Source organism: Mastomys coucha, unplaced genomic scaffold, assembly GCF_008632895.1.
Source record: "Mastomys coucha isolate ucsf_1 unplaced genomic scaffold, UCSF_Mcou_1 pScaffold16, whole genome shotgun sequence".
Taxonomy (NCBI): Eukaryota; Metazoa; Chordata; class Mammalia; order Rodentia; family Muridae; genus Mastomys; species Mastomys coucha.
The window spans coordinates 44,357,534-44,383,404 of NW_022196898.1; the positions used below are offsets into that span (position 1 = coordinate 44,357,534).

Genomic DNA, 25,871 nt, shown 5'->3' on the forward strand with positions numbered 1-25,871 from the left:
TTCCCGTGGAGTCCTGTGATTCATAGAACCGGATGGGGAGAGTCAACAGGAAAAAAGGAGGGAGGAGAAAAAGCCACAAGAGACATTTTGTACAATTTCAAGACACAGAGAAGCCTTCAGACAGGCAACTGCCAGCCGGCTGAAACCTGAGACTTCACAGTACTCCGCCCTCAGGTGCTGGGGAAACCCAGCTGCCCCTGGGCTCTCTAGGGTGAGGCATCTCAATCCTCATCCTTCTCTGGGAGCAAGGCCAGGACTTGATTCTGTTTCCAGAGCCAGAGGCCCTCAGGTGGTTCAAGCTGGGATAGCAGGGAAGCCCGTTTTCTCCATTTATTCTTTGAGGCTTCCTTTCTTTTCTTTCCTCTTCCTTCCTTTCTTTTTTTTTCTTTTTTCTTTTTTTCTTTTTTTTTCTTTTTGGGCTTTTTGAGACAGGGTTTCTCTGTATAACCTTGATTGTCCTGGAACTCACTCTGTAGATCAGGCTGGCCTCGAACTCAGAAATCCACTTGCCACTGCCTTCAAAGTGTTGGGATTATAGGAGTGTGCTACTCGGTGGTGGGAAGCCCTTTCACCCCACCAGGTTTCGGTGACAACAGCCCTATGAGACAGATCCAAACAAGTGGGCATCTGCATTTGGAAGGAAGCCTATGAGGTTGGCATGAGGTATCTGGAGAGTAAGCCCTTACTTGCCCAGCATTGGCTCTGTAACAGTGATGTCCTGGGAAGATAATCTGAGACTCCTGTCATGTGCTGTAAGTGTCTCTGCTGCAGTGAGTTTTTCAGTTTTACGTGATTTCCTTTACTGGAAATCACATGTTAATTCTAAACTCTCTCCTTCTCCTACGTTTTGGTTCATGAGCAACTGGAATTCTCGTAGTAATTGGGAAACTTGTTTATTGTAATTAAGACTTTGAACAGCAAAGACAGTTACTGGTCTCCATAGTTCAGCTCTGACAGATGTCCTCTTAGACTGTGATGAAAGGAAATCTGATTGGGCAGTTAACCAGCGGCCAGAGAACCCGTCTTCCCAGGCTGTTCTCTGAGTCTGCTTGCAATGTTTATTTTGGTGTCTCTGGTCTTCTGCAGAGGGTCCCTTCTGGGGATTGTCATGGTGAGCAGATGGTCAGAACAGATAAAATCCAGTTATCAAATGACTTCTGACTCTGTTTGAGTTTCCTAGGATATAGAGTGCTCATGAATAGTGTTTATAGAGGAATTTTAATACAGCAATATGGCTACCCTGACAAAGAATCACATCCCAAGACCTTCTAGATCCCTGTGATCTGGCTGGAATACTGACATCCTTTTACTCCCAGGAGACAGGGGCAAGCAGATCTCTGAGTTCAAGGCCAGCCTGGTACAGAGTAAGTTTATAGAGGAATTTTAATACAGCAACATGGCTACCCTGACAGAGGATCACATCTCAAGACCTTCTAGATCCCTGTGATCTGACTGGAATACTGACATCCCTTTACTCCCAGGAGGCAGGGGTAAGCAGATCTCTGAGTTCAAGGCCAGCCTGATACAGAGTAAGTCCCAGGTAAAGAAAAGTTAAGGTTCCAGGCATGGTGGTATACACCTTTAATTTCAGCACCCAGGAAACAGAAGATGCAGAGTTCTGAGTTCTGTTCAGTCAGTTCAGTGAGTGAAGTTCAATTGAGTTGGGAATCCAGTAAGTTGAGTTTGTGGAGTTCAGAGGTGGGTTTTTTTTTTTTTAATTTAAATTTATTTTTTAACACTAGCTACTTTTTAAAAAGATTTATTTATTTATTATATGTAAGTTCACTGTAGCTGTCTTCAGACAACCCAGATCTCATTATGGATGGTTGTGAGCCACCATGTGGTTGCTGGGATTTGAACTCAGGACCTTTGGAAGAGCAGTCAGTGCTCTTACCCACTGAGCCATCTCTCTAGCCCCAGAGGTGGGTTTTTAAGGAACTGTTTTACAGGGACAGGTTGCAAAGAGAACACGGTAATAGGTACAGGTGAAGACAGAATGGGCCAAAGAATGAGAAGGAGACAGAAGATTAGAACAGATTGCCAGAGTTTGAGGCCAAGCAGAGCAATTCATTGAGAAGCTGAGAGAAGTCAGATCAGATCAGTCAGCTTGAAGAGAAGTTTGAACCAGAAGTGCTGAATTGACCCAGCCAGCCAGAGTTCAGAAAGTGCTGGAAGGGGTGAGCTTATTCAGGAGTAGGCCTTCAAGACAACCATTACAGCAGGTGAATGAACATTATTTTTACAATTATTGTGAATGTTTTCTGTGATTTTTCCTTCCCAGGAGATCTGATCCATTGTCCCACAATTCTCACCTGCTTCTGGTACCATTTAAAGTATCCTGGGAAAACATAGGCCTGGATTGAAATCTGTGCCTTTCATTTGTTGCCATATCATCTTGAACAAGTCATAATTTGTTGGGTTAACAACTAAGAAAGTCTGGCTTGGTAGTGGTGGCACACACATTTAATCCTAGGCAGAGGCAGATGGATCTCTGAGCTTGAGGCTAACCTGGTCTACAGAGAGAGTTCTAGAACAGCCAGGACTACACAGAGAAGTCCTGTTTTAGAAACAACAGAGATAAATAGGTGGATAGATAGATAGATAGATAGATAGATAGATAGATAGTAGAGGTAGAAGAGAAGAAAAAGAGGTCTTATAGTGCAGGAATAAAGGACTTGGGTATATAGGCCATGCAGTTTCAAATGTATGTGACCTGAGACAGATTTAACCTCTGTCCCAGAAGTTCTGCGAACTAAATAAGACAATCCGGGTAAAATGAGCATGTGGCAGATACTTAATAAATAGTAACCATAATTGCAAAAATATTTTGTTATAGAATAACCTATCGTTCCATGTGTTATGAGAACTGAGTAGAAGATCTACTGAAGTTTCAAGTGGTTCCTGACCCTGATTTGTTTCCTTTGAGCTACTCACTCCTCCTACTAAATCTTTACCCTGTGCTTCATGTCCTGCGAAGCAGACTCTTTGAGCTTTTGTGGTGATGATTAACTGATGATTAACTTAGGGTTCTGATGGTAAAAGTCAAGTCTATATGATTTCTTTAAATAGCTGCGTGTTTTCTGGTTCTCGTTTATTTGTCTGCTGCCTCAGTTTTTGAGATATGCTCTTCTGTAGCCCAAGTTGGCCTGAATTTGTGGTATAGCCAAGGCTAACCTTGAATTTCTGATCCTCCTGCTTGCACCTTTCAAATGCTGGGATTACAAGTGTGTACCACCACACCTGGCTTTTTCTGGACAATTCATGGACAATCAGGGTTCTTATATCCCTAGTGGACATGTACTGAGAAGAGTGTATGCCACATATGTGTCTGTGCCCACAAAGGCCAGAAGAGGGCAATAGAGAGCTGGAGTGACAGGCAAGTGTAAGCAGCCTAACAGAGGCGTTGGGAAACAAATTTGGATGCCCTGGAAGAGCAGGAAGTACTCTTGTCTGCCGGGCATCTCTCCAGCCCCTTCTTCTTTATCCTTATGATTAAAAGAACACTTTTGGGCTGGCAGATATCAGATAAAGGTGTTTGCCACAATCCTGACAGGCTGAGTTTGATCCTTAGAATACATATGACCCCCAGGATACATATGATGGAAGGACTGAACCCCTGCATGTTGTCCTCTGATCTTCACAACTGTGCCATAGCAACAGCCCCCACAAACACATACACACAAACATAAGGAAATGTAATAACTTTTTTGAAAGGAAACTTTTCCCACCATTTCTGTCATTTCTTCACCATTGGCTAAGATCAAGTGTATTAGTTAAGTCCTCCAACAAGGACACATCTGCCTCCTATCCATCCTCAGGAATAGGGCTCTTCCCGACCTTCTCAGCCTATTCCTCAGAAAGTTCATTAGTCTCTTGAAACAAAACTAGTGTAGAAGCAACGATAGAAACAATGTTCTCTTCTCCACACTAGACTCTTCCTTTCTTGTTGCGTTTTGCTCATTCATGCATTAATTCATTCATGTGTTCATTTAGCAGACATTAAAGACCTACTATGTGCTAAGCTAGGGGACTAATTAAAAACACACACACACACACACACATGCACACAACTGCTACCATCAGAGAGACCCTGACTGATAGGAAAAGCAAAGATGTAAAGACACAACAGGAAGGTGGGGACTGTCTAGGTGACAGAATGACCAGTAAGGCACACACCAAGATGCACACTCTGTTGGGTAGGTTATCAGAGTTTTAAAGGAAAACTTACAACAATGAAGAACACTGTATGTGGATTACAGAAGCTGCAAAGGGCATTAGGGATGGTCTGCACAACAGTTTAAACTTGGGCGTTTGCGAGAAAATACAGAGAATGAAGGCAGGCTTCTGGTTTGGGTTTTGGGTTTTGAGACAGGGTCTTTCGATTATGTACTTCTGGCTGTCCTGGAACTTGCTATGTAGACCCACCAGACAGACCTCAACTCACAGAAATCTACCTGCCTCTAATTCCTGAGTGCTGAGATTACAGGCAGTTGCATCACCTCGCCTTCTTTCAGGTTTCTGAACCATTCAACCCATGTGAGAAGAAACTTTGGGCCTGTAGCATCTGCAGGGGGGTGGGGTCTGCTGCTAAGCCTCACTCCTTAGTTCAAGCACCGGATTCACACAGTGAATGGAGAAAGGCAGCGCTTGCCGGTTGTCTTCTGACCTCCACAAGTGTGCCCACTCTTAGCACATACTCACGCCCCAGTAAACGAATTAATGTAAAAAAAACTTCTAAAAAGAACTTTGGGCTTTATTGCATAGGGTTTCATGAGTATTTTGGGTGGGCTTGCTTGGTTACAGGGAGGAGAAAGGAGAGATGGGAGGTCAGACCAGTTGGCTGCAACTAACACTGGTCAAACAAGAATTACTAAGAAGTGAGTCTAAAGGATAAGGAAGGCCGTTTTTTGTTTGTTTGTTTGTTTTGTTTGTTTTTGTTTTTGGAGTGGGGAAGCAAACAGTAAAAACTTTCCCCTTGCTCCTTTCTAAGATGTGCGTTAAGTGATTGGCTTGATCTGAGTTTTGTCCAACCTCTGGTTGCGGTGCTCAAGTCTGCTTAGTGCATCACGTTTCCAAACTGTTCTCTTTAGAAAATCTTGGCGCTTAGGTTTTCGTCGGGGAGGAGGGGATGAAGCACACACAGGACATGGCTATGACTAAGAGTCATTAACTGGTAAAAGAGGTTGGTGACGTCGAAGCTTGTGGAGGTCCGCGCGAGGGCCCGGCGCGGGCCGGGCGGGGCGGGGGCGGAATTTGGGGCGGAGCTTCACGTAGAAAGGCGGGGGACTTAGGGCCTGGAAGTCGCCTCTGCGGAGGCTGCGAGCATCCCTACCGGATTCCGTAGGTAAGTACAGGGGATGCGCTCGGACTGAAGGGCGGAACTTGAGAGCCAGCCAGAGTGGCCGCCAAAGACTGCGGGCTTTTTGCCTCCGCAGGGGCGGAGTTAGGCAGGACCAGAGGCGGGGTTTTAAGCCCAGCCTTCAGGTGAACGTCTCCGATTGAGCGGGTTGGGATCTGGGGCGGGGTTTGGGGCGGGACCCAGTCTGCTTTTTGACAGCGGTCTTTCCGTACAGCCGTAGCCGAGTAGGTTTAAGAACTTGTGGCCCGGCTCTCAGCGCGTCCCCGTCCCCCCGTGGCCCTAGCCCCGGCCATGAAACGCATCTTCTCCTGCTCCAGTTCACAAGTGGCGGTAGGTGCCAAATGTGTGGGAGAAGGGCTGGGGCTGGGATTCAAGCCCTGGGTTGACAGAAGTTCTGAGTCCCATCTCCATGGACGATCGCATTAACCCTGCATCAGTCTTTCCTGCGCTGCTGTTCCGATAACGCGGCCGCCAGCGCTGCTAACTGAACTTATGGGTGTTATCCAAAACCTGTCCCTTAATCTTTCCCTTCCCAAGGTCCTTCTCTTTGGCTCCTTCTCCCAACATATTTGGCTTCCAGCTTCTGGTAGGCTTTCTAAAGACCTATTCTCTTCCAATGACCCTGGTCTCTTCTACTTCAGCTCTGGCTCCCAGTACCAGCCCACCTCCAGCCATCTGCCTCACCCCCACCCCAGCCTTTGAATCCGTTCCTACTTCCATCCCTAATTCCTGCCCTACAGCTTCATTTCCATCCTTGCCTTCTCCTCACAACTTTCTCTCTCACATAGCTCCATTTTTACTGTTAGCTTTCTGCCCCTAACAGTATTTTTTGCTCTGAAAGTATTCTCAGCCCAGTGCCTTCTTCACAGAACTTCCACTCCATGACACTCCCTCTTCCATTCTCTCAAGCACCAATCCAAATTTCTTTCCAAGTGGCTATCCAACATGGGCCCTCTGATTTCTCTTTAATTTCTGGTCACCTTTTCCTCAATATTACTTCCTCTACCTTTTACCTGGACCTCCTGCCTGCTCACAGTGGCTTAATCTTGCAATCTAGCTAGCTGGACAAGCGCTGTCAGAGGACAGACAAGTCTCCTTCCTGGCTGATCCCCAAGAGTCTGGTGAGTTGCCTGCAGAATCTACCCTGGCCAGTTCTCTGCACTGTCTGGTCTTTAGACTGGTTCTTGGGACCAATCAAATTCTGCCTGGCTCTCCCCAGGTTGTTCCTTTGTCTCCTTTAGGATTTGCGTTCATTTTCTTTGACTGAGTTGGGGAAATGAGATGGTAAGGGAGAAGGCAGAGTGGGTCACAATGAGAGAGCTCCTGGCTCTCTCCTCCGTTCTCTCCCCTCTAGAGCAAAACAAAGATTTCAGAAGATGGTGGTTCAGGGAAGGGACAGTTTCCTTTTCTAAAGAGTTCTTCCAGAGTACCACTCTGTGGAGGGATGGTGTCTTCTGTGGAGGTTGGGGGCACGAGTCCCTTGGTACTAATATTGCTTAGTTGACCCGTCATTCATTCATAGGCAGATGTGAGAAATGCTTAGTTATCTCACTATGCATGGGCCGGCCACAGAAACCTGGCAGAAAGCTGTGAAGCAAGAGTCAGAACTGTTGAGGCCTGTCTCTGTCCCATTTACATGGAGTTTCTACACACTGACCAAACAGTCAAAAGGTGTTTACTCTTACAGGTAACAGAGACACAGGCTACCTGGATTCTTAATACTGACTTAATTCTCAGTGATTTTCTAATCCATGACTACTTTCCCCTAAATATGGAAAGTTCCCAGAATTGTTCCTCCCTTTTAGATTTATGGAGCCTTCTTTCTCTTTAGGAGGGTGACTATTTCATTCTTTGTTGTTGTTTGTTTTTTTGTTTGTTTTTGTGTTTGTTTGTTTCAGACAAGATTTCTCTGTGTAGCCCTGTCTGTCCTGGAACTCCCTCTGTAGACCGGGCTGGCCTCACACTCAGAGATCTGCCTGCTTCTGCTTCTCAAGTGCTGGGATTACAGTTTTGAGCCACCATGCCTGGCTCAGTTCATTCTTTTTTGACTCTTCCATCCAGGTACTAACAAGGCCCAACCATGCTTAGGTTCTGAACTCAAACAAGTTCAAGGTGATCTGGCCCTAGGCCTTTTCTGGTTCTGTAGTCCTTGGGTACTGCCTCCTTTCCTAGACACTGGAGTAAGCAGTGGGCTAGATCCTGGGATCTAGAACCTTCCCTCATCCTTCATGGCCCTAGTTCTCTACATGTTTGACCATGAGGAATGTCCCCTCATCTGAGTGTAGGACATAAAAGGCACCCTGAGAACTACATGCTTAGAATGAGAAAGTCTTTTCTCAAATCAAACTTTCCAAAGACTTTAAAATAGGTTGGCTTCAGCTAAGAGTTGTTACTCGAGAAACCCCATTATAATAACCCCCAAGATAATGCCCTCCACTTGCCACAAAGAGCCTGTTGCAGATTGTGTGGCAGCTTTCCTGGAAACCCCCAAAGCCCGGCTTCCCAGTTATGCCAGCTGATCATCTCTCGCTATTCTAATTCAAGTTTTTGCATGAGGAATCCTCATGTGAGGCAAGGGTGGAGTGAACATTTAACCTGTAGTCTGCACCGGGCTGGGGATGTGGCCCAGTTGAGAGAGTGCTTGCTCAGAATGTCTGAAGCCCTGGGTTCAATCCTCAGCCCCACATAAAGTGGGCATGGTGGCACCATGCATGTAATCCCAACACTCAGGCAAAAGGATCTGAGCTTCAAGGTCATCTTCTGTTACAGATGGAATTTGGGGTCAGCCTGATACATGAGACCTGTCTCAAAAAAAAAAAAAAATTAGTAAATCAGCAAAATCTAAGGTACAACATATACTGTCTTGGAAGATGACAAAAACTCAGGCCCTCTAATCTCGGGTTATTTGACTCAAAGTCAATGATGCCTTCCAGGGTGGCAGAGACCTAGGCTTACTCTGCCTGGGCAGGACATGGGCCAAGAGACAGGCTGGTGAATAGCTTTGAAGCTTTGGCACCAGCTCAGCATGGAGGAATTTCTATTGCATTTAAAGTGTTAATCATCAGGTCCCCATCCCTCCAAGGCAGGCATTCCATCCACCTGTTCTTCAACAGAAGCCACTTGCTCCTCCATTGCCTGTCCGTGTCTTTGTCCTCCCATCTTGACAACAAGCCTGGGAGTTCATGGTCAGAGAGATAGGAGAGGGCAAAATTACATCCACACAGGCTCCTTAATCTCGCCTGTAGAAATGACACAGCCTGTCCTCGTTAGGGAGTCTGGTGATTAACTCACTGATTGCTCCCTTGAGGCTGTGATGGTAGCCCAGCGTCGTCTCCTTTCCAGAGTGGTAAGGAAGACAAATGGGCTGAGTCCTGGACTCTGAAAGGACTCCTGTCTTCTCCTTTACAGTGGGTTAATCGTGAAGAATTTCTACCTTTTCTAAAGTCTCCTTGGTATAATGAGACCATAGAAAGTAAGCCAGGGGGAGTCAGAAGGACCTAGCTGGAGCTGGAAAGAAAGAAATGCGCGGCGCTAAAACACACTTTGCCACCCATCCAGCTTGGCTAGCTAGCTCATCGGCTGGCATAACCAAGATCCTTCCAACTCACCAAGTTGGAGAATTCTAAGACCAGGAGCATCCAAAGTGTGCCCAGCAAAGCCAAGAAGGATGAGAATAGGAACTTCCATTTACTGTGTGTCTACTGTGTGATAGATGAGATGCAGAACTCTAAGCTTTGTCCGATCTTAAATCATTAGCGAATTGAGGTTCAAGGATGTCTGCATGTGCCTGACACAGAGACAAAGGCGTTACAATGAAGATTGCCAAGCAGGACCTGGTGACACACACTTAAGACCCCAGTACTCTGGAGGACCACAAGTGCCAGGCTAGTCAAGGACTTATACTGAGAACAAGAGCAACATAGGAGGGAGACAGTTGAGGTTTGTGAGGTTAAGGTCAGCTGGTGGCCCCAGTGAGTGGGGGAGACGTTGGCCCAGCTGTCTTCCATCAGATGACCTGGTTTCCAAGGGGCACTGAAAAATGCCTGTTCTTGCGTGTCCGAACCTGCCGGGTTGTGGAGGAGTCAGTTCGTTTGCTTTGTCATTGAGAACAAACCTGTTTGGAGACTCTTCCACATACCGGGAGTAACAGCCGAGAGTAACAGCTGAGAATGAGTAGCTTTGCCCTGGAGGCATTCTCAAAGTTTATCTGGAAATAAGTAATCCTTTTCCCATAGCTCTGTAACAGTGTGGCCTGACACAGGAATTAGGCCTGGATGCAAGAAGCGGGAGCTATTTTTTTTTAAAGATTTATTTATTATTATACATAAGTACACTGTAGCTGACTTCAGACACACCAGAAGAGGGCGTCATATCTCATTACGGATGGTTGTGAGCCACCATATGGTTGCTGGGATTTGAACTCAGGACCTCTGGAAGAGCAGTCAGTGAGTCATCTCGCCAGCTCTTCCCCACCCCCAACCTCCCAAACAGGGTTTCTCTGTATAGCCCTGGCTGTCCTGGAACTCACTCTGCAGACCAGGCTGACCTCGAACTTAGAAATCTGCCTGCCTCTGCCTCCTGAGTGCTGGGATTAAAAGTGTGTGCCACCACTGCCTGGCTGCTGGAGCTACTTCTTTCTTTCTTTCTTTCTTTTTAAGATTTATTTATTTATTATATGTAAGTACACTGTAGCTTGTCTTCAGACACTCCAGAAGAAGGCATCAGATCTCATTACAGATGGTTGTAAGCCACCATGTAAGTTGCTGGGATTTGAACTCAGGACCTTTGGAAGAACAGTTGGTGCTCTAAACCAATGAGCCATCTCTCCAGCCCCCTGCTGGAGCTATTTCTAAGCCAATGCTATTATATTACTTTTTTATGTGATCCCAGACAGATGTTTTACATATACGTGCTTCCATTTTTTTTTTTATGAAAGACACAAGATAATATCTATCATCCCTGACTATTTTGGGGGGCTATTAGAGTTTAAATGGGAGGACTAGGAGAAGTTACAAGTGTTTTACAGGAGCGTTACCTCAGAATCCATCTATCCTAGACAATTTTATGGCTTGGACCTTTAAATCTTTCCTGTGTTGGTGATTAACAATTTGTCCTGGCTATATAAACAGTACTTGAGAATGAATTAGTGCGCTTCCACAGACTTTTTTTTCACCCTTTCCTATAACCTCTTTCTTGTAGAGATTATGCCTCATAAAATGCATTAGGCCACCCCCGACTTCTCACTACTTCCTGTTTTGTTGTGAGGATGCCATCCATTTATGTGGTCAACCTACATTAGTGTGTTTAATACATTGTGGTGAGGTGGTTATTACTGCCTACACTTTATGTACAAGGAAACAGGTTAAAGTGTTTAATGGCTTGCTCTAGGTCACATGGCTGAGAATGTAGCCTGACCCAGGTCTTAGACTCAGTCCAGATGAAGACCCATCTTGAAGACTTGTCTTTCTAACCAGTGATCTTTGCATTCTCCTCTTCCTGTCCGTTTCCCATCTCTGGATCAAACCAGGCTTTTCTGTGCTTGCAGCCCTAGGTGGCTTTACGGCTCTCTCTTTTGTGCCCAGTAATACTTCAATTATTTTAATTACTCCTCCACCCTTAAAACCTGAGCTGGAAGGTTGAAACAATGTATGCTGAGGCGTGGCTGCTGTCTGGGACAGCTGCTCCCTGCCAGGGAAACTGGGAGGGAAGAGGGAGGGGAGGGAGGACTCCCTTTCTGCCTCTTCTTCTGGCTGCCGCCCCAAGCACAGCTAGAAACTGGCCTGCCTATGCTGGTTGCTTCCAGGGGAGAGAGAGGCTGAGAGACTAGTGGAAGACAACCAGATATGACGTAGGCAAGCAGAGACTCTAGGATTACCGCCCACCTCATTACCAATTTGGGACCCAGAGTCCATAGGTAGAGATACCTTGGCTGAAAGCTGGGTCAATGATTTACTTCACAAAGGACTAAAGACAAAAGGCAGAGCAGCATGGGGTTCGGGGGACGGGGGTGGGGGGCAGGGTGGAGGTCCGGGGAGGGGAAAGACACTGAGAAGTGCCAAAGACCAATGAGGTGTGGTAAGGCTTGTTTGCTCTGGGAAGACCCAGGGAGCACTAGGGGAGGGGTCATTAGCAATGACTCTCCTCAGGCTGCACACCCAGCACTTGTCACCATGGTGCATTGTTTGGCCTGGATGGATTTTGTTTGTTTTATGGTATTAAGATTGGAACCTAGTCTCTGGTGGGAGTTTTTTTGTTGTTGTTGTTTTGTTTTTTGTTTTTGTTTTTTGAGACAGGGTTTCTTTGTATAGCTCTGGCTGTCCTGGAACTCACTCTGTAGACCAGGCTGTCCTCGAACTCAGAAATCCGCCTGCCTCTGCCTCCCAAGTGCTGGGATTAAAGGCGTGCGCCACCACCGCCCAGCTTCTGGTGGGAGTTTTAAATAAAATTTTATTTTAAAAGGTAAATTTAGGCCGGCCAGTGGTGGTGCACGCCTTTGGTCCCAGCACTTGGGAGGCAGAGGCAGGCGGATTTCTGAGTTTGAGGCCAGCCTGGTCTACAGAGTGAGTCAGGGCTATACAGAGAAACCCTGTCTTGAAAAAAAAAAACCCAAAAACAAAACAAAACAAAAAAACCTGTAACTCCTGACTAGGTGGAGAAATGGAACCGTCGTGATCAGAAGCTGCTGGAGGCGGTGCAGCGGGGGGACGTGGGACGCGTGGCTGCCTTGGCCTCTAGGAAGTCTGCCCGGCCCACCAAACTAGACTCAAATGGCCAGTCCCCGTAAGTAAGTCTTCTTGACCCCATCCTGGTTTGTGGTTCTTTCTGAAAACTTCAAACTTCAGAACAATCAGGCAAGGCCTATAACTTCAGGACCCTTTTAGAATTGTTTGACTTGGAGAGCATATGCATTAATCCTTTGCCACGTATTAAGCACAGAACAACTGAGGGAGGAGGATCTCATCCCATAGTTCCAGCCTCCCACAAACCACACTGACTAGAAAAAGATAGAAAGCTCATTAAACCAACAGACAACTCATTGCTAAACAGTTTCCTCTTCGAAGAGGTAGGAGGGTGTGTATGCTTGAAACGTCGGGAATGAAGAAGTAAAGTCATGGGGGTCGTGGGGCTAGAGGGTGTGTTCAGGATGCATACAATGCCTTCCACCAGCCTTCTGTTCAAGTCTGGCTGACTCTGTGATGCTTCTAGTTCTCTGAAGGTTGCGTGCGGGGAGAGGCAGGCAGTCATGGGTGCCCTGAACATCTTTGCAACGTCTGAAATACCTTGAGATTTGTAGTTCTAGCTTTTCTGGTAGCATTCTCTGGCTTCGTGGCTGTAGGTCATGGACACAGGCTCGATCTTCCTTTTAGCCAGGCAGACTAGGGGAGCCTCCCTCTCGGTACTTGGAATTGGCTTTGGGAGCAGAGGAAGCAGGGCTGGCTAAAGTTTCCCCTTGCCAGCTGTGCTGGTACCTGCTTAGGAGTCCAGAATTTTGGAAGTCAAGCTAGGAGGATCAAGCAAGCTTTGAAGGCCAGCCAGGTCTATATAGTGAGACTCTATCTCAAACAAACAAACAAACAAACAAACAAAGCCAAAATAAATACATCTGGGTTTAAACTGATCAGAACAACCTAGAATATTAAACATGATTTTTAAAAAGGAAAGAACCTCCTCTATTTTATCCCCTGGTCGTCCATCCTTCCCTGTCTTCTTGGCTTTGACCCTGGCAGGTTCCACCTGGCAGCCTCCAAAGGCCTGACAGAGTGTCTGACAATACTGCTTGCAAACGGGGCTGATATCAACAGCAAGAATGAGGACGGTGAGTCAAGCCAGCACTGTGTGCCCAGTATGCTGCAAGACTGTCTCTGGCTGCAGAGGGGCCAGTGCTGGGCTCTGATGGAGGTTCCAACTATGGGCCTTTGCTTCCTTGCTCAGTAAGTCTTGGCTAGCATCTCTCCTGGGGTTCTCCTCCCTTTAAGCTAGGAACATTTCACCACACTCCCACCTCCATTAAGGGTACCAGCTGCTCAAGGAACTGGAATTTCTTGCCTGGTGTGGTGTGGCCCACAGTTTCTCTTCCCTAATCTCCCTCTGATTATCTGTGCGTCTCTTGCCCTCCCTCCCCGTGAGTCATCTGCATTCATGGGGCCACACCCCCATCCCTCCCCTTTCTCTTTCCAGGAAGCACCGCCCTTCATTTGGCCACCATCTCCTGTCAGCCGCAGTGTGTGAAGGTCTTGCTTCAGGTAAAGGCAGTCCGTTGATGCTCCTGTGCAGGCAAGAAAGAAATGCAGCATGTCCCCAACTTTGTTTTGTCGTAGCCAACAATATTGTCTCATTCCAAATAGCAGAGCTGATTGTCATTTATTAATATATTCACAAACATTTGTTTAACATCCACTCTGTACTTACACCACGCTTTATACTGTCTCTCGGGGCAGGTCAGAAAGCAGGGTACCCAAGGACGACTGAGTTCTGCCAATTGCAGAGCCATTGCATAGACTAACTGCTATGTAGATGAAAATCAGGAATGTTCAAATAAAAATGTCTTTGGTGGGAGGGGCTAGTAAGAGGGCTCAGCGGGTAAAAGAATTTGCTGCCAAGTCTAATGACCTGAGTCTGAACATCAGAACCCACAGGAGCCTATCCACACCCCTTCCCCAAGTAAAAAAATAAATAAATCAAATGGGGAGGGGGGTTATAGCCACGTAGCATAAAGAAAAATATAACGTGTGGACAGTTCGAATCTCCAGACAGGCCACTGAGCACATGGTGACGGTCCTACCTTTATTACTCCTGGTCTTTTCCAAACTTCACACCATGGCTCTGAAACTCCAGCCAGGTTCAGGTATCATTTCCTTGAATCTGTTTACTTACTGATCATCTGTTTTGTTTTGTTTTGTTGTTTTTCCTTTGGCCCTAGTTAGGAAGTAGGACTGAATTTCAAGGCTGCCCATCACCTGCAGGGCTTGCCTAGCAGTTAGCTTCCCTCAGAGCTCTGGTCCTCCTGTTCCTTTTTATATTACCATGGAAACTGGTGGCTTGCTGAGAGGTGCGGTGATGAGGATGCTAACTGGAGCTCCACATCTGCTTCTCTTTGTGGCTATTTACAGCATGGTGCTAATGAAGATGCTGTAGATGCAGAAAACCGCAGTCCATTACACTGGGCAGGTGTGTGCCTGGGGAACAGGGTGGGAGGTTAACATTGGTGCGGGGACAACAGATACTCCCCAAACCTTTTCTTATCCAAATGTCTTCCATTTCTTCTAGCCTCCTCTGGCTGCGCCTCAAGTGTCCTCCTCCTTTGTGACCACGAAGCCTTCCTGGATGTGCTGGATAATGTGAGTATCAGATGGGCCAGTGGGCAGCATCTCACACCAGGGGGCTGAGGTCTCTGAGTTTGATTGGTCAGATTCTATCACCCTTCCTCCATCACTCCTCTTTTCCTTATCATCTGGGGAGGTCCTAACTCTCTGGACCTTGTAGTGCTTAACCCCAGGACCAGTGTTTGTTTCAGGGGGAACAAGTGGGGGAAGGGGAGTTGGTGGAGTTTGAGTCATCAAATGTTTTCCCCCATGCTTTCCCACAACCTCTGCAGGATGGACGCACACCCCTGATGATTGCATCACTGGGTGGTCATGCAGCTATCTGCTCACAGCTGTTGCAGAGAGGTGCCCGAGTCAATGTCACAGACAAGGATGACAAGTGAGCCATCTCTATGTCCTTTCCCAATCCCCCGTTCTTTACCAGTCTGGAAAGGAAACTGCAGGCACAGAGCATGCATGCACTGGAGAGAATAGGCTACTCTCTGTTTTTTGGGAGCTTCTTCCTTTCCAGGAATGGTTCAGAACATCTTTGCTGGGTGTTTTAAGGTAGCTATACTAGCATAGATGGTGCCACAAGTAGAAAGAATGGCTATGCCTGGGGTCACTGCTTTAATTTACTAGTTTTTATTTATTTATTTTTTAAAAGATTTATTTATTTATTTTATGTATATGAGTATACTATAGCTGTACAGATGATTGTGAGGTTGTTGGGAACTGAATTTAGGATCTCTGCTTGCTCCAGTTGGGCCCACTTGTTCCGGTCAACTTGCTGGCTCAGACTCAAATATTTATTTATTTATTTATTTATTTATTTATTTATTGAGACAGGGTTTCTCTGTATAGCCCTGGCTGTCCTGGAACTCAACTTTGTAGACCAGGCTGTCCTCAAACTCAGAAATCCGCCTGCCTCTGTCTCCCAAGTGCTGGAATTAAAGGCGTGTGCCACCATCGCCTGGCTGTATTTATTATTATAAATAAGTACACTGTAGCTGTCTTCAGATGCACCAGAAGAAGGTGTCAGATCTCATTACAGGTGGTTTCAAACCACCATGTGGTTGCTGGGATTTGAACTCAGGATCTTTGGAAGAGCAGTCAGTGCTCTTACCCACCAGCCCCAATTTACTAGTTTTTAAGTTGTGTCCTAAACATTCTTCTTCCAAATGTATGCAGATGAGGTGGTGTGTGCTTGTAGTCCAGTACTCAGAAGGTTGAGGAAGGAGGATTATGAGCATATATATTGCTGTGTGTGTGTGTATGTGCTTGTGCATGTGTGTATGCCATGTGCATGTGCAGAACTTTAGCATTCTATAAAGCATACAAAAATGGATCCTCTCAGTGGTCCCACTTTCTGATGCTGCAGCTTCAAGGGACATCACTGGGAAAAGTCCTATTCTGGTCTAAGGCTTTGTCCTTGGCTGGCGTTGGTGTGTCGTTCTGACTCCACTGAGTGAGGGCTTACCCTGTGAGTGGAATTGCTGAAACCAAAGCTGGTGTTCCAGATTTGTCTCCACCCACAGATCAGCTTTGATCCTGGCCTGTGAGAAAGGCAGCGCTGAGGTGGCTGAGCTGCTCCTGAGCCATGGAGCGGATGCTGGAGCCGTGGACAGCTTGGGACACAATGCTCTTCATTATGCTTTGCACACACAAGACCAGGAGCTGTGGAGGCTGCTACAGCAGGCCCTGAACCGGCGGCGGAGAGGCGGTAAAAGTCTTTTTGTGCCCTCAAGAGTCTCATCTATAGCCAAAGAGTTAAAGATGCTTCTTGGTATCCCACTCTCATGGAAGCTGTCCATCTGAAAGAATGGACCACTGCCTTAGTCGAGGCACTAAATTTAGTGCTGCTGCATTTTGGGAACGTGTGACCCCATGTTCCCATAAACATGGTCACAAAATTCCCCAGTGTAGCCTTTGCTCATTGCAACTCTGGCTACTAATATTGTTCTTTTGTTTGCTGTTGGTTTTTTGTTTGTTTTGTTTTTGAGATGGTTTCTCTGTGTAGCCCTGGCTATCTTGGAACTCGCTGTGTAGACCAGGCTGGCCTCGAACTCAGAGACCCACCTGCCTCTGCCTCCTGAGTGCTGGGATTAAACAGCTATTGCTATCGTTGTCATCCATGTGATTTCCATTTTGCCCACCACTAATGTTCCAGTGCCTTCATAGCACCAGCATACTAATCAATAACAGAGGCAAGAGAACAGAATGAAGGAACACAGCATCCCCAGAAGAAGAAACCAAAGTTGCAGGGTAGTTAGGGATCCATGGAATAAGACAGTCACCACTTTTCTTCTGAAAATTAGAAGAGAGCTGATTTCTCCTTTGTCCCATGTCTTTTCTTATAGGTCATGGACTGGTTCAACACCCAGATCATGCACCTCAGGTATGGTCCCTAAGAGTCTCCCCCCCCCCCTTTTTAAAGATTTATTTATTTATTTATTTACTTTATGTGTATGAGCACACTGTAGCTGTACAGATGGCCATAAGCCATCATGTGTGTGGCTGCTGGGAATTGAACTCAGGACCTCTGCTGGCCCACTAGCTCCAGCCCCATTAGCTCCGGCCCTGCTCTCTCTGGTGTAATACACTCACTGTAGCTGTCTTCAGACACACCAGAAGAGGCTGTCAGATCTCATTACGGATGGTTGTGAGCCACCATGTGGTTGCTGGGATCTGAACTCAGGACAGTTGGAAGAGCAGTCAGTGCTCTTACTCACTGAGCCATCTCGCCAGCCCCGAGTCTCCCCTTTTTGTTTCTGACTTAGCCCCAAGCAGTTCCAGTGTCCATGTGGGCACCAAGACATTCTGAGAGAAGCAGGGCCCTTTCAGAGGCTAGTTGAACAGCCTCACATCACTGCTCTTTTTTGGCATAGTCCTCTTCATCTGAGCCTGGGGTGGGATTTCCTCCTAAGAACTCATGGATAGCAGAGCCTGAGGAAGAGCAGGAGGAAGAGGAGGGGGAGGAGCGATGCTCCGAAGAATGGAGGCAGAAGTACGAGGAGGAGCAGAGGAAAGTTCATCAGCTGGAGCAGGAGCTAGTGCGAAAGACAGATGAGTGTAAGGCTCGCGCTGCAGCCTTCTTAAGCCTAGAGAGCCAGATTCGAGAGCAAGTGCAAGAACTAGGCCATCTCCTAGTGCAAAAACCTGGAGCTCCTGGAAATCAAGGCCCTGGTCTCCGGCCTGAAGGAGACGGTATGGAGCAGGGTTGTCTCTTGAACCTGCTGGCTGAGTGCATCCAAGAGCTGAAGCAGCAGCAGAAGGCAGCAGCCACAATAAAACCAGCATCAGTCCCCAAGGGAGCTGAAGACTCAGCCCCAGCAGAGGTCCATTATGAAGTACACAGAAAGTCCCAACCAGAGCAGGGGCTGCCCCAGAGCCCAAGTTCTGACACCACTGGGAAAGCCACACGACAGCAACAGAACACCAATGAAGGGCAGAACCTTGGCCTCGATAACACTGGGCAGGTGTGTGCTGGCCAGAAGGAGAGGGCCCCGGTTCCAGGGACTGAACCAGCAGGCACAGTGGGAGAACCAGTGGGCATAGCAGCCATGAACCAGCTCCTCCTACAGCTAAGGGAAGAGCTGGCTGCAGTGTGGCGAGAAAAGGATGCTGCCAGAGGGGTTTTGTCAAGACCAGTTCTGGAGGGAACCCTGGGGACGCCCAGAGCTGAGGCTGCAGCAGCGGCCTGGGAAAAGATGGAAGCCAGGCTTGAGAGGGTGCTGGTGAGGTTGGATGGAGCCAAGATGGGACTGCATGTGAAACCTGAGGTCCCGGTTCAGGGTTCCAGAGACGGAGCCCTAAAGACAGACCGGGGATGCACTAATAAAGTGCAGGAAGAAAAGAAGACTCCTGGAGCCAGAGGAGAGCCCTTAGGGGCCCCTGGAGGAGAACAGGTCTCAGGAGGAGGCCTGGCAAAGGGACAGCTGGAGAAAGAGGTGTCAGCTCTGAGACTGAGCAATAGCAACTTGCTGGAGGAACTGGGAGAGTTGGGGCGCGAGAGACAACGCTTGCAGGGAGAGCTGCAGTCCTTGACCCAGAGGCTACACCGGGAGTTTGTGCCCAAGCCCGAGGCCCAGGTCCAGCTACAGCAGTTGCGGAGGAGCGTGGGGTTGTTGACAGAGGAACTAGCCATGGAGAAGGAGGCCACAGAGAAGCTGCGCAGGCGACTGGCCTCCCAGACCAGCGGCCTCCAAGGACTGTGGAACTGCCTACCCCCAGACCTCGTGGGCAAGGGGAGTGCTCAAAGTACAGCTGCAGAACCCCTGGAGGAGCTGCAGACCTGCATCAGCACTCTGGTGGCTCGGCACCTCGAGGTCCAAAGGGTCCTGGCTCAGTTGGAGGAGGAAAACCAGCAGCTGAGGGGATCCTCGGCTCCCTGTGGGGAACCAGAAGCCTCCCTGAAGGCTACAGCATCCCCGCAAGTGGCCGCCCTGGAGGAAGATCTGGGGAAGTTAGAGGAAGAGCTACGGGCCGTGCAAGCCACGATGAGTGGGAAGAGCCAGGAGATCTGCAAGCTGAAGCAGCTGCTCTACCAAGCCACGGAAGAAGTGGCCGAGCTGAGAGCTCGGGAAGCAGCCAGCTTGCGCCAGCACGAGAAGACCAGAGGTTCGCTGGTGGCCCAGGCGCAAGCTTGGGGCCAGGAACTCAAAGTTGTGCTGGAGAAGTACAACACAGCCTGTCGGGAAATGACTCGATTGCGGGACACCGTGGCAGAGGAACGTCGCCGCAGCGGGGACCTGGCCGCCCGGGCGGCCGAGCAGGAGCGCCAGGCTGGCGAGATGCGCGGGCGTTCAGAGCAGTTCGAGAAAACTGCTGAGCTCTTGAAAGAGAAGACAAACCATCTCATCGGGGCTTGCCGGGACAAGGAGGCCAAGGTGAGCACCGAGGTAGCCTGGAGAGCATAGCGGGCAGCGGCGGTGCTTTTGCAGGGGTTGCAGAACTGAAGATCAGATTAATACAAAACAGAGTTCTTACAAGGAACGCTCTGTGCTCCCCTGGGGGAATAGAGGTTTGGAGTTGAGGCTGGAGCTGAGGCGGAGTACAGATAGACGACAGAGATAAAAATAAGTAACATAGTACAAGAGAGAAGAGGGCGTAGGTACTAAAATTTAGTACTTAGGGTTCAGAAGTTATGTATGCCCCCAGGGCTACCACCGGGGAACACGGTGGACAATTAATATTTTATCTTAATCCTGCATTAGCCCAGCCCAGTGGTGTAATGAGTTCTGTGGTTTTGCTGAGGTTCTTGGCTGACTCAGAGTCTGATGGGTTAACTGTAATTGCTCTTCCCTCCGGGTCAATTCAGCAATGGGTCCCCCACCAACAATTCCCACTGGCCAAAAAAGACACTAAAGGAAAGAAAAGTAAGAATAAAATAAAACAAAACAGTCTGGCCGGACGGTGGTGGCGCAAGCTTTTAATCCCAGCATTTGGGAGGCAGAGGCAGGCAGATTTCTGAGTTTGAGGCCAGCCTGGTCTACAGAGTGAGTTCCAGGACAGCCAGGGCTATACAGAGAAACCCTGTCTCGAAAAAACAAAACAAAACAAAACAACAAAAACCAGTCTGAAGAAGTGGACAGGAGATAGGTTCAGGGTCATCTTCAGCTACCGAGGTGGTTCGAAGGCAGCCTGGGCTCACAAGACCCTGTTTGAAGACACCAAGCAAAGCCAAACCATAATAGTTTGAAAGCTGTTATTTTCTTAGTGTCAGGCAAGGAGACGAACTTTATATATTTTCTTTTCTTTTCTTTTTTTTTTTTTTTGGCTTTTCGAGACAGGGTTTCTTTGTATAGCCCTAGCTGTCCTGGAACTCACTCTGTAGACCAGGCTGGCCTCAAACTCAGAGAAATCCACCAGCCTCTTCCTCCCAAGTGCTGGGACTAAAGGCGTGCACCACCACCGCCCGGCTATTTTATATATTCTAAACCACTCATTTACAAATGAATTTAGATGTTGTAGAACTACCACCCACTAAACAAATGAGTTCAGATTTCTTTTTTTTTTTAAGATTTATTTATTTTATGTATATGAGTATACACTGTAGCTGTTCAGATAGTTATGAGCCTTCATCTGGTTGTTGGGAATTGACTTTAGGACCTCTGCTTGCTCCGGTCAACTCTGCTCTCTCCAGTCAGCCCCGATTGCTCCGGTAGACCCCTGCTCGCTCAGTCCCTTCTTGCTCTGGCCCAAAGATTTACTTATTATTATTAGAAATGAGTACACTGTAGCTGTCTTCAGACACACCAGAAGATGGTGTCAGATTTCATTATGGGTGGTTGTGAGCCACCATGTGGTTGCTGGGATTTGAACTCATGATCTTCGGAAGAACAGTAGGTGCTTTTACTTGCTGAGCCATCTCACCAGCCCCAATTTAGATTTCTTTCTTTTTCTTTTTTTTTTTTTTTTTTTTTTTTTGGTTTTTCGAGACAGGGTTTCTCTGTGTAGCCCTGGCTGTCCTGGAATTCACTCTGTAGACCAGGCTGGCCTCGAACTCAGAAATCCGCCTGCCTCTGCTTCCCAAGTGCTGGGACTAAAGGCATGCGCCACCATTGCCCGGCCCAAATTCAGATTTCTTATTAACACTTGTACATATATCCAAATTTAGAACAACAGAAGGATATACACAGCATACACCTTGTATATAGACAGAAGAACTGTTGTCCAAAATAGGCATCATCAAGGAAGGGTGTTAAAAGAGGCATTTTGTCAATAAACAACAAGAAAGTCAATAAAATTTGGCAAGGAAAATTTGGTGTAGTAGTTGAGAATGTGGCACGAACGTGCACATGTATGTGCGTATAGACACACAGACACACAGGGTAGGTAGGGGTCAACAATTTAGGTTAGGGGATATAGTTCGGTGGCAGAATACTTGCCTAACATATATGAAGGCCTTTGGTTCTATCCCCCGCACTGATAACAAAACAACAAATAAAACTTTTAAAAAATATTTATTTATTTTGTGTATATAAGTATTCAGACACACCAGAAGAGGACATCTGATCACTTTACAGATGGTTGTGAGCCACCATGTGGTTGCTGGGAATTGAACTCAGGACCTCTGAAAGAACAGTCAATGTTCCTAAGCACCGAGCCATCTCTCCAGCCCCCCAAAAAACTTAATAGCTGACTGATCTTAGACAACCTTTTGTTTTGAGATAGAGTGTTTTGAGATAGATGAAGCCTTTCGTCACAGAGATCAGCCTGTTTCTGTCAGAGTGCTGATATTAAAGGCTTGTGACACCACACCTGGCAACTTTCTTAACATCTCAAACACCCAGGGGTTTTTTGTTTGTTTTGTTTTATTGGTCCTTTGAGACAGGGTTTCTCTGTGTGGCTCTGGCTGTCCTGGAACTCACTCTGTAGACCAGGCTTGGCCTCGAACTCAAGATCAGCCTGCCTCTGCCAGAGTGCTGGGATTAAAGATGTGTGCCACTACTGCCTGGTTGAAATTCTCTTCAATAAGATTAAGTTCCTGGGCTGGAGAGATGGCTCAATGGTTAAGAACAATAGCTCCTCTTCCAAAGGACTTAAGTTCCCAGTACCCAAGTGGCTGTTCTTCCAGAAGCCCCAAGTTTAATTCCTTGAACCTACTCTGTGGCTCACAACTATCTGTAATGTCAGTTCCAGGGTTTCTGAGGGTACCAGGCATGCACATGTACACAGATACACATGCAGACAAAACACCCATACACATAAACAATTAAAATAAATAAATAAAAGTTTAAAAAGAAGTTGATAGAGGAGAATCAGGTACTCAAGGTTATCCTTGTGTTTGAGATCAGCTTGATTTCTAAGAGTCCCTGTTTAAATAAAATTATTATAAATACTCAGAAGTTTGAAGATGTGGAAGCCAGGTGTGATGGCACACACCTTTAGTCCTAGCACTTGGGAGGCAGACACAGGTGGATCTCTGAGTTCAAAGTCAGTGTGGTTTGCAGAGTGAGTTCTAGGACAGGCAGGGCTACACAGAGAAACCTTGTCTCAAAAAAAAAAAAAAAAGGTTTGAGGTCATGGCTTAATGATAGAGTATTTGCCTACAATGGGAAAGGTCCTGGCTCATCCCCAGCACCATCTCCTGAAACAGAAAGAGAGAAAGAAAGAAAGTAAATTGCTTTCTTGGCCTGGAGAAATGGCTTGGCAGTTAAGAATGCCTGCTGCTCTTCCAGAGGACTCCAGTTTAGGTCACTTCACCCACACAGGAGCTCACGACTATCTGTAACTCTGATGGCAGAGGACCTGGAGTCCTCTTCTGGTCTCCACAGCCACCAGCTACACAAGTGGAATGTGGAATGTATACTTATAAACATGCAGGCAACACACACACACACACACACACACACACACACACACAGGATAATTTGTGGCACATGCCAAGTACTCAGTAAAAAAGTTGCTATAGCCTGTATGGTGGCACATCCTTTTAATCTCAAAACTCTGGAGGGAGAGGAAGGAAAATCTTTGTGAATTTGAGGCCAGCTTAGTCTATGTAGTGAGCCCAGACTACATAGGCCTATACAGTGAAACTGTTTAAGACAAAACACCAAAAACGCCGGGCGGTGGTGGCGCACGCCTTTAGTCCCAGCACTTGGGAGGCAGAGGCAGGTGGATTTCTGAGTTCGAGGCCAGCCTGGTCTACAGAGTGAGTTCCAGGACAGCCAGGGCTACACAGAAAAACCCTGTCTTGAAAAACCAAAAAAAAAAAAAAGAAAGAAAAAGAAAAGGTTTATTTATTTTATGTATATGAGTACACTGTAGCTGTACAGATGGTTGTGAGCCTTCATGTGGTTGTTGGGAGTTGAATTTAGGACCTCTGCTCGCTCAGTCCCTGCTTGCTCTGGCCCAAAGATTTATTTATTATTATAAATAAGTACACTATAGCTGTCTTCAGATGCACCAGAAGAGGGCATCAGATCTCATTACGGGTGATTGTGAGCCACCATGTGGTTGCTGGGATTTGAACTCAGGACCTTCAGAAGAACAGTCGATGCTCTTACCAACTGAGCCATCTTGCCAGCCCCTGTTTTATAGATCTTAAGCACAGTAATGTAAACTTAAAATATAACTTTAGCCCTCACATCCCTTTCTTTCCTTTCGGCCTTAGATCAAGGAGTTGTTGAAGAAGCTGGAGCAACTTTCAGAGGAAGTTCTAGAAGTCCGGGGGGAGAATACCCACCTCGCCCTACAGCTGCAGGTATATTTTGGCCTGTGGGAAAACGGATGGTGATAGAGAAAGGGGGGTGGGGAGCATCAAGAGACTAGCCAGGGAGTAGGGATGGGGGTGGGGTGAGGGGGATGGGGTGGACCAGTGATGGGCCCAGGGAGCCAGCCTCACATTCAGTGAGTGTGGGAAGGGTTGGCATGCGACTTCCCGTGGGTTCTCGCTTCCAGGATTCCCAGAAGAACCATGAAGAGATCATCTCCTCCTACAGGAATCATCTCCTGAATGCCGCTCGGGTGAGCTTGCTAGAGTCTGGGAGGCCGCAGAGGTACAGGGCCAAGGCAGGACGGAAAGTCGCGTCTGTCCCTTCTCTTCCCTATGCATATTTGCCATTCTGTCAGGCCCACTGGACCCCTGGCAGGTCCCAGTCTCAGGATCTTACTAAGCACATCCAGAGAGGCTGTGTGTGAAGCGGGGTGGGGGGGTGGGGGTGGGGTTTGATGGGGGGGGTTGGTAGGGGGTAGTGGAGGTTTGAGGGAGGGGGAGGGGGAGGAGCTTCTGCTTCGCTTTCTGGTTCCCTAATCCCTTGTGAGGGTTTTTCCTGCCTCTCATCTCCCCACCCTCAGTTTCCTCTGAGGTGACTTTGCCTTAATCAAGGAAGAGTGAATGTGCCTGCTCCTTTCTTAGGGATGATAAGGGAGTAGAGCTACATTTAGCATTCATTGGTGTGGCCCTTATAGCAATCCTGAGGAGTAGATAGCATTCCCCTTCTTGTGAGGATGGGAAAGCAGCCGTGGAAAAGTTATTTAATACTACAAGTGAGGGCTGGGGGCATAGTTCATTGACAAGCATTTGTCCTGTTCAGTCACAAGTACAGCAGACCAAAACCAAAAAGCAAAACAAACAACCCGACACAACAGACCAGCAGAATTAGTTAAGGATTATGTAATTGCAAGAGGTAATTAATGACTGGCATTCTGCTATCCTACAAAACTGCTCCTTCATCGGCCTCTCCCCACCTTGCGTTCCATCATCTTTTACGTCCTTCCTGCTACTCCCAGGGCTACATGGAACAAGAAGTCTACAACATCCTACTTCGAATCCTCAGCATGCAGGAGTGAGGCCAGCTCACTGCGTACCCTCAGGGATAAAGGCATTTCCCTTTTGTGAGTTGTGGGTGGAGGCTAATGAGGGCTGGGGGTATGGAGAAAGGACTTGGGAGAAGGGGATGATATGGAAGGGATGGTGTAGTTTTTTTGTTTGTTTGTTTTTTGTTTTTTGCCTCTCTGGTGGCAGACACTGGGGAGGCCTGTAGGGCATAGAGCACTGAAGTAAAGTCAACTGAAAAGACAAAGTGTGGGTCACTATGGGGAATCAGGACCTTGTGAACAGGTGGCACGAAATTAGTGACTAATAGATGACTGTAGGTAGAACAGACAGAAAAAGATGGCTGAAAAAGGGGCTGGAGAGATGGCTCAGTGTTAAGAGCACTGACTTAAGAATTCAGATCCCAGCAACCACATGGTGGCTCACAACCACCTGTAATGAGATCTGATGCCCTCTTCTGGAGTGTCTGAAAAAAGATGGCTGGAATATTTTCCTAAAGTCTGGGGTACAGAGATGCCAGTGAAGGATGACGGGTCATGGGATAGTGGGACAGTTGTTCCCTAGGGTGGGACTTTACAGACCCAGGCTTTCTCACCCTTCACTCAAAACCCAACCATCTCGCAGCCTCCCTCCTGTCCTTCCCAAGATTGGAAAGACAAGTAGCCCCTGTAGCATGTGATGTGGGTAGCAGGAGAGTGAGGATGCAGAACTCACCTTTGGATTTCTTCTTACAGGGAATAATGAGGCTCAATCAAGCTGTGGCAGACAGGTGGGTGGGCGGTGATTACCCACTAGTGGTGTTGTGGGTGGGGCTCACAGGACACACGGACTCCAGACCTGAAAACCTGGAACCTCCAATCAGCATAGATGAGACCAGAACTGTGGTTGTAAACTCGCTCCCTGGAAAATAAAGCAGAAAACTGCTGGA

The 25,871-nt window shown here is 47.4% G+C and overlaps 1 protein-coding gene across 3 annotated transcripts; it reads left to right on the forward strand.

Annotated features, from left to right (window-relative positions):
* Window positions 1-5,217: 5,217 nt before the first annotated feature.
* On the forward strand, window positions 5,218-25,871 carry Ankrd35 (ankyrin repeat domain 35). 3 transcript variants are annotated; one of them, XM_031374902.1, is made up of 15 exons: window positions 5,218-5,344; window positions 5,574-5,689; window positions 12,009-12,139; window positions 13,087-13,175; window positions 13,538-13,602; window positions 14,470-14,527; window positions 14,627-14,697; window positions 14,955-15,061; window positions 16,200-16,384; window positions 17,022-17,059; window positions 17,550-19,550; window positions 23,780-23,869; window positions 24,067-24,132; window positions 24,898-25,002; window positions 25,678-25,871. In XM_031374902.1, exons 2-14 carry the CDS (start codon window positions 5,651-5,653, stop codon window positions 24,955-24,957), a joined length of 3,000 nt encoding a protein of 999 aa, XP_031230762.1. In that variant the 5' UTR covers window positions 5,218-5,344; window positions 5,574-5,650; the 3' UTR covers window positions 24,958-25,002; window positions 25,678-25,871. The 3 variants fall into 3 exon arrangements, with proteins under 3 accessions (XP_031230762.1, XP_031230763.1, XP_031230764.1); XM_031374903.1 differs by having other exon boundaries at window positions 17,589-19,550; XM_031374904.1 differs by lacking the exon at window positions 5,218-5,344 and having other exon boundaries at window positions 12,009-12,143.